Source organism: Betta splendens, chromosome 5, assembly GCF_900634795.4.
Source record: "Betta splendens chromosome 5, fBetSpl5.4, whole genome shotgun sequence".
NCBI lineage: Eukaryota > Metazoa > Chordata > Actinopteri > Anabantiformes > Osphronemidae > Betta > Betta splendens.
The window spans coordinates 5,440,398-5,452,656 of NC_040885.2; the positions used below are offsets into that span (position 1 = coordinate 5,440,398).

Sequence of the window (12,259 nt, forward strand, 5' to 3'; positions counted from 1 at the left end):
ACGGAGGTCACGGAGGCTGACGTGAGCGCCTGTGTCTGGAGTCCACATGGGACAATTATGGGCTGTCGCCGGCGGAGGCTTCATACTGATGATAACAATGTTGCCTTTAAAAGATAAAACACACACAGAGAAGAGGAGGAAGTGGCAGAACAGAGCAGATGCTCCACACTCATTTCCACCCAGTGACACCACCATCTTTCTCCAACTTACAAACAGTGTCTGGACTCACGGCAGACGAGGAGCTGCATGATGGCGGTGGCACACACACACACACACACACACACACACACACACACACACACACACACACACACACACACACACACACTGGCTCCTGGGCCAGACGGGTCCACAACAGTTGTGTAATTATCCCATCAACACCTCCTTCCCTAACAAGCTTCTCCTTCTTGCGTCTCTGTTCTCGCCGCCTGCAAAGCTCTTCATCAGCGACCGAGACGATGAAAGCCTCCGACACCAGAGACGAGAGGAGCGGCTCTGCGAGCGGCGAGCCCTCGCCTCCTCGCTCTCATTCCACGCACACGCAGCCTTTTCCCTCCAAACTGCTTGTTTTGCTTTTGCCTCCTATTCCCTCTTCTCCAATTAGCAGAGCAAGTCCACATAAATTATTACCTCTCCCAAGAAAAACTCCCTATTTTGAAGCCTTCTTCATTCAAGTCAACATCAAACCGATAGAAAATGACTTGAAATAATTGTTTTCATCACCGGCGCCACCTCCCTCCTCCTCCTCGTTTGGTTTGTGGTTAAAAGGTTGAAGGAGGTGATCTGAAATAAATTAGACACATGGAATAAAAGGTGGGATAGAATTAAACTTGTTCAACCACTGCTTTGATTTGCAAATGGTGCATTTGGAGCGTGTGAGGAAACAAAGGAGACGGGAGCTGCAGAGGTGCTGGATCGTGTTATTGCGGCGCACAAGGACACTCAAGAACACAAGCGCCGGCGCACGGAGCCGGCGTCCGGGACGGTTCCACGGTGCATCGCAACACACACACACATTCAGACAAAATGATCCTAAGCAGATCTGAAGCTCCTCACAGCTGATGAGACACAGGTGAGCGCAGAGCGAGCTGCTGCCCTGGAAGACGCTTCACTGAGACCCATGTTCTGACTGACCGAGCGGCACCAGCACGACCATCAGACAACAGCTGATCAACTGTAAGGAAACACACTGAAGCTGTGATTTATTATCTATTGTGTAAAATAAAATAAAAACGATCAAAACTCTAAATGAAGCCAAAAGCACAAAATTTAAGCTTTCTAAATAGATGAGAGACTGTGGAACTTTTTTATAACTTTTTTATGAATTTATAGCTTCTAATAATAATTTGCTGCTTGCAGCATGTACAGTATGTTGTTGTTTTATTTTTCTCTCTGCTACTGGATCATAATATGTCTTATTGTATAGACATACACACATGCTTTAGTGGCGTATTAGAGAGTAATCATTTAAAACGTTGTCTCTCGTCTTTTGATGGTCGTGCATTTCATTGTGGCCTCAAGGTTTTGGGTTTTAGGTTGTGTTTGATGAGACACAAACGGGAGGAAATCAGCCTTTCCTCTGACAGTGCAGCAACCGAGCGAGGATTCTAAGATGACGGATGGGCTGTAAATAAACCGCAGCACGTGGGAACAAAGCTGTTGTCACAGAACGAACCACCGGACGCTTGTCGCTGCGCATCGAGCCACGAAAATCACATTCAGGAATTAAAAATCAATGTGAAGATCAAACATCGGTTGTTGTCAGTGGTGACATAAAATTATTCACTCATGAGCTGAACAAAGGAGTTCTTATTACTGTTCATCGTGTCTGTCCGTCATCGGTGATTGGATATTAAAAAGAATGGTGTCTGGCATCATCCTCATCCTCATCCTCATCATCTTCAGTTTACCTTCATAAATTCTCAAGGTGAGTCTTGTGTTTTACATCGTGCTAATGTTTTACCGCGGAGCCGTGGTCACGCTCGACTTCCTGAAAACAAACTGACTGAAACAAACGATGATGTCAAAAATATGTAGATGATGTTTTATGAGCTCAATATATTTATTGTTACTTTCGTATGTTTGATGAGCTTTAAAATATAAACAAAATCATTTAATTTAAATAAAACAGACATATCTGATGCTAATGTATGTAATTACGTCCAAATCGTGTGAAGAAAACAAAGTTTTGAGGAAAGTGCATCAGCGGTTTGTCCCTGAAGTCGCTGCTGCCGTCTCCTGTCACACATCGTTGCCTTTTCATCAGCGGCCAACATTCAGAGCGTGTGTGTGTGTGTGTGTGTGTGTGTGTGTGTGTGTGTGTGTGTGTGTGTGTGTGTGTGTGTGTGTGTGTGTGTGTGTGTGTGTGAGCTGCTCTACAACTACAGCATCTACCGGATCCCAGAAAAACAGAACTTTCTGCTCTGTGATAACTTTTACTGGGACAGGTTGTTTATTATAGCTACAAATGTGAACTTTTAGCCACAGAATAGTGTGAATTTACAAACCTTAACGTCACAAGGTAGTTTTTGATGTGAGACAACCAGGGACCAGTGTTTCTGCTGAGCCTACAGAGGCTGAATGGGCTTCATCATATTATCATTATATAAATCTACTGTTGGTTGTAATGTAATGTTTTGCAGTAAAGTGTAAAGTTTCCTTTGAGCAATAAGTCATTGACTATAATTACATGTACAGTATTCATATTATTATAGTTTGTGTCTGTGGGTGCAGCAGCCTCCTCTACTAATATAGAAACACCACAGAAGAAGAGGTGAGCAGCAGGGCGACGCCGCTGCTCACGTCCGTACGCGTAGCCTTGAACAGTAACATTAGTGCTTCCTACTCGCTAACGAGCAGGTGGAGGACGTCAGTGTTGTCTTCCTCCACTGGAGCCGTCATCGCGTCGCAGCTATTTCACTGGATGTCCTGTAGAAACACCTCGAGTGGAGCAGGAGACCTCACCACGTCACGTCCTGTCCTCCAGCGCGTTGCTGTTCAGCGCTGCTGTGTTTCTCTGTGTTTGTTGCAGCACTGGCCTATACTGTATCTCCTTCGGGGATTATTGAAGCTCCATCGTTACCTCGTCACCTACTCTCACCTTTGTCCACCTGCTCTTCCTCATCTCCTCCTCTTCCTCACGCTCCCTGACGCTTCCTTCCCCAGAGGCCCCTGTGCCTCCACTGTGGGACCAGTTTGTCCTGCAGGAAGCAGTGCTGGGATACTGGTGACATCCTGACGCAGGCGCTCCTCCCTCAAACCTTCATCTCTGTTTGTTTGTGAGTGCAGGGAACAGGTTTTTTTCAGATTTGAAGTAGTAAACAGAGCCGACAACAGTAAACAGCCGTAACCAGCCTGAAGCACACACACAGACACGCTGGGTTCAAACGTGGATCAGCCTGGAAGCCTGTGATTCCTCTAACTCCTCTAAGCGCTGACATCACAGAGGCAGGAAAGTAACATGCAGCTCAGGCGTGATGGAGGTCAACGTTACATGAGGGCCACGCTTCACTTTGTACAACATTGTACAGACTCACAATTAATGATTCACCGTGTGTGTGTGTGTGTGTGTGTGTGTGTCTGTGTGTGTGTGTGTGTGTGTGTGTGTGTGCGTGCGTGTGTGTGCGTGCGTGTGTGTGTGCGTGTGTGTGCGTGCATGCGTGCGTGTGTGTGTGTGTGTGTGTGTGTGTGCGTGCGTGTGTGTGCGTGTGTGTGTGCGTGTGTGTGTGTGTGTGCGTGTGTGTGTGTGTGTGCGTGTGTGTGTGTGTGTGTGTGTGCGTGTGTGTGCGTGTGTGTGTGTGTGTGTACTGTAGGACACAGTATCAGAGGTCAGTGTAACTATGACTGATTATTCTCAGACGTATTGTAAGTTTGATTGTACCTGCTACTGTGACAAACATTTGCTTTTTGATCATTCCCAGATTCATGTTTTTGTCATAAATCTGTGAATGTTCCCACACGACTGGTGCTAAAGGAGGATGTTCATTAAAGCTCGCTGTGACAGGGAACGAACACCGAGCGCGTGGGTGTGTTTGTCCTGAAGCCTCCGTCGGCCCTCAGGACGGCAGCACTGAGCTCCGTTCGGTGCTCTGACCGCTTTGCAGCATTATCCCACAGTAATAGGACTCTGTCACACGCTTGATACTTTTTTGATGAAATCATTACTTGGCTCATGCATTTTTGATTTGTTAGTTTTGCCAGATCAATGCTACAGGAGACAACAGGAGCCGCACAGCATTCTAATATTTAACTGGTCGTTCAATGTCGCAGCGCCACAGACACAATGTCACCATCATTGGTTTTCATGTCATTAACTAATGATCTAATTAGAAATGTGTGGTACACATTTATCCATGCTTCTGCTGCAGTGTTGTTGCACCTGCACAGTATTAGTGGATGATACTGGTCCACCATCTCTTGCTTTGTATTTCTGCTGCAGCTGGAAGCAGCTGAAGCACACGCTTCTCCGCTTCCTCAAGCCTGTGTGGTTTACACACATCAGCACCGCCACCACAGCCCCACTAACTGTTATGGAAATGAAGCTGCGCCGCTTCTGCCGTGATATCAGCACAAAACGAAGACACACAGGATCCGACACGTCCCCTGTTTCGGCGGCGGCGCCGCGGCCTGATCGTTTGGTTTGCCTCAATCCTTCATATCTTATTTTAGCAGGTGCTCCCAGGCTGGAGATGGGACCCTGCCTGGTACATCCCTGCAATCATCTGTGCTGCATGATGGAGGATGGAGGCCGCTCAGGGGCTCCCCGGGGACGGCAGGCTGCTGCCGCGCGTCTGTCCCCGGGGACGGCATCGCGGGGGTACAGGCATCGGAGGAGGCCTATTTATAGAGCAGCGTGAGGAGAGGACACAACGCCTGAAAGCAGATGACGGAGAGCGATATGTAGCCGATCTGGGTTGACGTCTGCGGCACCTGCTGAGCTCCGCCCCCAGGTCTGGTGCTGCGCTTCGCTCTGGGCTCCTGCCGCGCTACGGCTCGGCTTATTGACTTACAGCAGTGAGAGTTCACGCGCAGGTCGGCTGCGCTCGAGCCAAGGTGCAAGAGTTGGAGCGCTGAGAATAGTTGAGTCAAGATGCCGGTGATATTTTATCAATACAGACTCGCCTCAACCTGAGATCTGATGTTTCTCCAGCCGCACAGTTCTCACTCTGCCTTGGCCTTAATAAATAAAGCGCTTCTACTCTTTATTTATTTCCGAGCTGCGCTGTCAGCTCCTTCCAGGCCTGCTGCACTACAGCATGTTTCTGTTTCACACTGACGCCCTTTAATCATTTTCATCATTTGGGCGAACTGACATTTTACATAAAGAGCTCTTATCATCCAGGGCTTATGCTTAACGATGAATGGTGATAATTACTGTCAGTCAGTGAATCACTGGTTCTGCGATGATAGCACAGACTGTGGAGCGAGCGTGGTCTAGACGACGTGAACTGTAAATAAATAAATGGGGCATTATAAATAACAGACAATGGCATAATATCGTAAGGAAAATGGGAAACATATGTTTTAATATTTTTTATTGTACTTTAAATTAAATAATTGTCCTAAAAATTCTGCAATAATATTTCTCGGTCCTTATAACTTTAAGTTTAATCTTCTCAAAGTAAGTTTTATTTAAACTTTCATTGTGACCTGCTTATTTTGCATTGCCAGTTTTCATCATATGACCTGTCAGTCAGAGCCGTAGGGCGGGGCCAGCACAGTGATTGGCTGTGGTGGTGTGACCGCCAAGCTGCTGATTGGTTGCTAACGCCTTTGCCTCTGCAGCATCCACTGGTACATGATCCTGCTCTATTTGATCCCACGCAATTTTACATTAATGTGTTGAATATTTTTAATCTGTGTTATTTCATTTAATGTTTTTGTGGCTTTAACACCTTTTAACAACCACCCAGCGGATGTTAAAGTCTCAGCTACGCTGAACACTGGCAGATGAGGAGGAGGAGCTGGACCAGAGACGCCAGAACCGGACCTCACAGCGTTCTGCCAACCACCCAGCACAAACAGGACCATAATGTACAAACTATAATCTCATCCATGATGATTCACAGCTAATCCAGTTGACTTCCACCTTTGTCATGTGTTAAAAGTGAACGAAGCTGCGTTTTAGCTGAATGTCTGCTAATCTCAAGTCACAGCCAGTAGCGTGATAACGATGATGAGCAGTCACACATGTCGTTAGGACCTGAACGCATCCTGCTGCCTCGCTGTGTGTCCTCACATCCAGCCAACTCCAGCACTTCCTCCTGCTGCCATCACAACCACAGCCTCTCAGCGATGCACCAGCTTTGTTCTTAATCTAGTTTGAGTGCGAGTAGATGAATGAGGCACATTTAAAAGGACCGAGTGTGAACAGAAGACGACGTCGGAGCAGAAGAAAGAGTGTTTGGAGTCCTCAGCCTCGGCTGTGTTTGCTGCTGAATCCTCCCATTAAGCATCACTGGACTGATTATCTGAGATCTTCTATGAAAGACGGAGAAGGATCCTCCGCTTTCCAGGCTCAGCTTCTGTGGCTTGGAAGCTAATTATTTATTGTGTGTTGGTTTGTGCAGCTGCAAATCAACCACAACATCATCTTTCAGTTTATTTTTACACATGTATTAATGGTCGATTAGACCTTAGGAACACACAGACACAGAGCTGGCGGGGGCTTAAAGCCAATAAAGAGGAGAAATGGAAGAGGTAATAAATAAAATGAATGAGCGTAGGTGGCCCAGCCGCGCAGCAGCGTGGAGGCGCGTCCCCCTGCTCAGCTCGTGTCCAAGCAGCCACGCTTCGGGACGTGTGTCCGGCTAATGATGAATTTGCTGTAAAACAGTGACGGAGTCAAGAGGTCAGGACGAGCGAAGGTGATTTACTACACGCTGCCTGACAAACTAAACGCTGCGGTTACTGCACTGGGAGGAAGCTCAGGCTTGGTGCTGATGCAAGACACTGAAAGAGGCTTTTTACAAAGCTTTAGCTAAAGTAGCCTTCATCCACTGATTCACCTGCTCCTCCCTTGGTTCCACAGTGGAGCTTCACACAGACATTAGAGCCACGCCCACAGGCTCTGTGGGAGTGTGTGTTTCACCAGATGAGATGAGGTACCGCACTCACATCCCACATATTCATTACATCAGGACGGTGGTATGAGGATGGACCACTGGCTGTAAAGGTTCTAGTCAATTATGTTGTATCCACACAAGTGAGTCAAACAATGTGTGTATGCGTTTTAACTGCACCAGTAGGTGGTTCAGTAGGTGGTTCAGTAGGTGGTTCTGTACAGTAGCGGCTGCGTTCGACCACTAACTTTGGCCACTGTTTCCCCTGAAGTCGCGGCTAATTGTGAGTTCATCCCAACCTGGTCGACACTGAGGACGCGACGGCCTCTCACTCACAGGACTTGTTGCGGCTCGTTGTGTTGAGCTGCGGCGACTCACATGAACGCGCTTCACAAAGTGAACCGGGCACAAACTTTGAGTGTGACCTTATTAGGCGGCCGGCTCTTTGTTGCCACGGCGATTGGAACAGGTTGGCGCTCGCAGGCGTTTATCAGAGCATATTAGACCTTCGCTGGGCTTCTATTAAACTTAATGAACATTTAAATCCTTTAATGGATTGAAGGGAATTGAGAGCAGCAAATTATCAGCCGCGCTCTCCGCTGGTGTTGATAAAGACACCCGCCGATGGAACTTGAAGAGGCGCGTTTGAGACCCCCCCCGTCCCACTTTGTCCCCTCTCTGCCACTGTCTCACTCTCACTCTGGATCCTCTCCTCTCCTCCGCTCCTCGTCTCCATCCCTCCATCACAGAGCCCTGCTTTTGTCTCCAGCACACGCTGCGCTCCTCTGTCTGTTGGTGACGGAGCAGAGGAGGCTGTTGCCGCGGAGTCAGAGCTCAGTCATTCATCAGTCCCCATGAAGGGAACATCATAGAGACCTCTCTCCAGGAGGGATGTGCTAACACAACCACAACACCAGCCCATTACAGAGCTGTCAAGCATCGCCCGCAACCTTCTCTTCCTGCTTCTCGCACTCCGTGCTTCATCCTCAACCTTCCCAGCGAGGGTTCTGCCCATAAATGCTGCTGCAGAGAGAGCTTGTAGCCAAGACGGCCCAGCATCGGGCCGCGCTAATGGGCAGTGAGGCCTCAGGAGAGGCCCCTGCTTCGTGAGGCCTGGTGCTGCTGGCCGGCTGGAGAGGCCGTATTGATCTGCCAGCTGCCGTATTCCTGTTGTCAGACGGCTAACAAGGCTGATGTCTCAATAAGGAGCAGAGCCTCGGGAGGAGAAGAGGAAGCTGCGCTCGGACGCCGGGCAGCACATCTGCGTCAAACACAGCGCCGGCAGCGGGCGGGACGCTTCGCGCCCTCGCCTTCGCGATGGAAGTCATTACTGAGCAGAAACACATGTAGCGGCGACTCGGCCGAGGCGTCGGCCGCTGCTTCAGCTCCAGCGCGCTGTCTGAGAGTCGCATCCGAGCAGGTCAGCAGGTCAACACAATCGGCCTTTTGCAGCTAAAGCTGGTAATTGTGGCTAATTGTGGAGTTTCGCCCTCAACACTGCTGAACGTGCAGCAGGTTGTCCCCGACTGATGGGAGATCAATACAAACCGCGTGTCTGTAGCGTCATCAAAACGCTCATCCTTTTCCTTTTCTCTCCTCAAACACACACATTTGTCTCCGGCTTTAATTGCACAAAGACACGAGCTGCAGCTCCCAGCAGTCTGGCTCCTTTCAACTTCGCTCCTTTCATTTCCTGTTTTCCCTCAGATTCTGTCTCCACTAAATTACATGTTCAAATCTTAAAATAAAGGCCCCCAAAAAACTCCTAATCATCTTTGCTGCGTCTCATTGTTCCTGCCTCTGTGGCTCTTCCCCCTCTCGGTGCTCCTGCAGCAGAGGTATGTGGTAATCATCATCCACCTACAGTTTGCTCATTAGCTGCGAGTCCTGCTCCCTGCACGAGCCTTTTCATGTTCCTCCGTTCCAACAACAACCTGAAGGAACGCTCCGTGTCCTCACAGACGGCTGTGAAGCAGCGAGCAGGGGTTGAAGCGGGGACGCGGTCGGCGGACGGGAGGAGCTCCCTGCCCTGCTCCACGCACTGTCTGGGGCTCAGCATCACTGCAGCCATTTTACTTCAGATTCAGGGTCTTGGTTTGAAAACACACAACATCGTACATAGTGGAAAAAAGCAGAAGTTTTGCTTTTCTCAGTTGTAATGTTTGGGAAAAAAGCAAAGATCCAAAGATTGCAGGCATCATAATTGGAATATAATAAAAACACGATGACCCGCTCCGATGCGTGTTTCATTTGTTGGATATTTGAATATGTATTTGAATCTTATTTATTCATTCATAATCATTTTAAACGTTTGCGTCTCCACTAAGAAAAGTCAGACAAGCGATAATAATAAGCAAACTGTACTCGGACGATACGACGGTCGGAATCATTTTTGCTGTTTGGTTCTAAATCACGTACAGTAAAGCTTCTTCGCTTTATTTAAAATATATTTGGATATTAATCAGACAATAGATTGTGTTATTGACAAAACGAAAGGTTTATGTTTGTGATATGGCAAAACTGAGCTCAAATTCTATAAAATGCTTGAGAAGTTGTTGGATTCCTGGAAAAATAGTGTTTGTGACATTTCTCAGTTTTAGCGACACAACGTATGTAGAAAATAAGTTTGAATTAAAAGCTTTAAATTTCTGCACCTGAGCTCTTTTTTCAGACTGTGTCCTTGATGGTGCTGGTTGCTACAGGCTGAGCTTTTTTACGCCCTCGCGTCTGCTCGTCTGTTCCCTGCAGCTGCAGGAAGAAACAATATGAGTCTATAATTGTTATTTGTCTGTCTGTGTGTCAAAATATTAAAAATAATCTCCCTGTGGCGTCTTTGTTCCTGCAGCTCTGACCCCACACATACAGTACGCACATTTTCTGTACGAATGGGATGAAAACAAAATGGCCGTACGCAGTCAAAGCGCGAGCCTGGTGTGTGATTGGGAATCGTTACCTGTTCCTCCACCTCTTTGCTCGTTCCTCAAGCTTATCTCATCTGTGTACGTGGAATACTCCTAATTTCCCCCGAGTCGGACACGGCAAAGCAAAAAAGTGAAAGAAAAATTCAATTTTCTGTGCAATTATTTTTAATAATTTGAGATTTCAATTTTCTGCTTGGGCTTAATCACACTGCGGCTCCTAATGACATCCAATCTGGAATAATAGCGTTTGTTTCTATTGTTTCTGTTTTAGTTAAACGTTTCCACAATGACGCCACGGTGACTTTTTATCCTGGTGTGAAGTGATTCATTCACATTCCTTCAAATGTAAAATCTCATTTTCCTTTAAGCTGCAGGTTTTAGACCACAAGCATTAAATATTCTTCCTCACTGCTGCTGCTCTCACACACTAACACAGTGACGGCACCAGCTGAACGCTTCCACTAAACAGTTGTGGCTCATTTGATTGAACGCTTTTGTGCAGCAGATAATGTTTGTTCATAAACTGCTTTCCAGTAGAAACTTGTGTGAAGTGCTTCTAAACCACTGATTTCCGCTGCAGTTCGGCTGCTTGCCACATTTCTCATGCAGATTCCTGCCGCTTCAATGTGGACTGAGCAAAAAGTCGCCAGGCGTGTGTTTATCTGATGGTCCATCACCAGAAGACGTCACAGCTGAAAGCGGAGACAGAAGCTGTGAACGGCAGCGCAGAAGAAGCCACGAGTCAAGGACGCGGTTCCGAGGACGGACCGTGCGTCTGCTCCGTCGGACCCGGGGCGACCCGGCGCTCGCTGCCTTCCCCCCGCGTCCTCTGCTGCTGGGGCTCTGCCTGCAGCGGCCGGGAAGGAGGAAGGAGGCCCAAAGCTCCACGCGCCTCCAGACCAGAACCAAGTCATGGACCCGTCACGCGAGACCAAGTGGCAGCAACAGTTCTGCGTCTCCTGGTGAGAAGCTCAGGGGGTCCGAAGGCACACAGGCCGCGCGCGCTGCACGCTGGGACCACGTATAGAAACACACAGCAGACACATGCGCCGTGATGCAGCTGACACAGACACGCAACGCGGAGGCGAGCGGTGTCAGGAGGAGTTCACGCGCTCAGACGCGCTCAGACGCAGCAAACTTTGATGCCAAACAAACAGCGCGCCTGCACGGCTCCCCGTGCATGAAGTGAATCCCGGCTGTCAGAGGATTTTCACGCTTCCTACCTTCGTTGCTGCTCGTTCCTGCTGTGCCCAGAGCCTGTAGTGATATAGTCCACAGCAGCATCGCCGCCAGCCCCGGATCTGAAGCCATGGTCCTCCCTCGCACCCGCCGGTCTCGCTCTGCCTCGCTCGCCCGCTCTGACTCCCTCGCCCTTACTCTGCCTCTCAGCCAGTCGCCGCGTCTCTCTCCTCTCCTCCTTCTTCTGCCTCTGCGTCCCAGGGTTGGAGCGAGGAGCCGGTGCCGAGGCAGAGCGTGTGTGTGTGTGTGTGTGTGTGAGTGCAAGTGTGTGTGTGAGTGCGAGGCGCTGCGAGCTCATTGGGTTGGAGTTGGGTAGCTGCCTCTGTGGCTCTCACTCGTCAGTCTGCACACACACATGCATGCATCCACTTTGGGCAGGCAGTCGGAGGGCGGGGGCGGGACCAGCGCGTCTGTCAAAGTCTCAGCAGCCAATTAGAGCTGGACGGGTTCAGGGCTGCGGCGCTTAGTGCTCCTCGTGGCCACACCCTCCATCCTACCTGCCCGGCCAGCTCTCACTTTGTGTGTATCTCCCCGGGTCATGAGCTCCACACGCTCCCGCTCTGTTATTTACCCTCATTTGTCATTGGCTCACTTCTCCCACACACTCTCACCTACCCGGTGGCAACTATCTGACTGATGGGATGAACTGGAAACAGTAGCATGTCTGCAAGGCTCAAGGACAATGATCAGCCATCGATCCCGCGTATTGTATCCATAAAGTTATTACCTGCCGCATGTCCAGGTGCATCAGAGGGTGAGCTGTGTGTGTGTGTGTGTGTGTGTGTGTGTGTGTGTGTGTGTGTGTGTGTGTGTGTGTGTGTGTGTGTCTGTGTGTGTGTGTGTCTGTGTGTGTGTGTGTCTATCTGTTATTCAAGGACCATGATCACGTATTGATTGATGTTGGAGTTCAGGAACTCCCACTTTTCTTCACACTCTGCTGAGAAGTCCAATCATTAAACACAGTGAGTGGATTGTGTTGCCTTGATATTCCTGAGGTAAGATTAACACACTGGAACTGACAAAACAAACCCATCACCA

At 48.9% G+C, this 12,259-nt stretch overlaps 1 protein-coding gene across 4 annotated transcripts in view; it reads right to left on the reverse strand.

The window, feature by feature from the left end:
- epha8 (eph receptor A8) overlaps positions 1-11,568 on the reverse strand; it is a 56,869-nt gene extending 45,301 nt beyond the window's left edge. For all 4 annotated transcript variants that reach the window (XM_029150151.3, XM_029150149.3, XM_029150148.3 and 1 more), the window contains exon 1: positions 11,206-11,568. In XM_029150151.3, the coding sequence (XP_029005984.1) occupies positions 11,206-11,293 (88 nt within the window). In that variant the 5' untranslated portion in view covers positions 11,294-11,568. The remainder of the gene's footprint in view (positions 1-11,205) is intronic.
- Between the last annotated feature and the right edge of the window lie 691 nt (positions 11,569-12,259).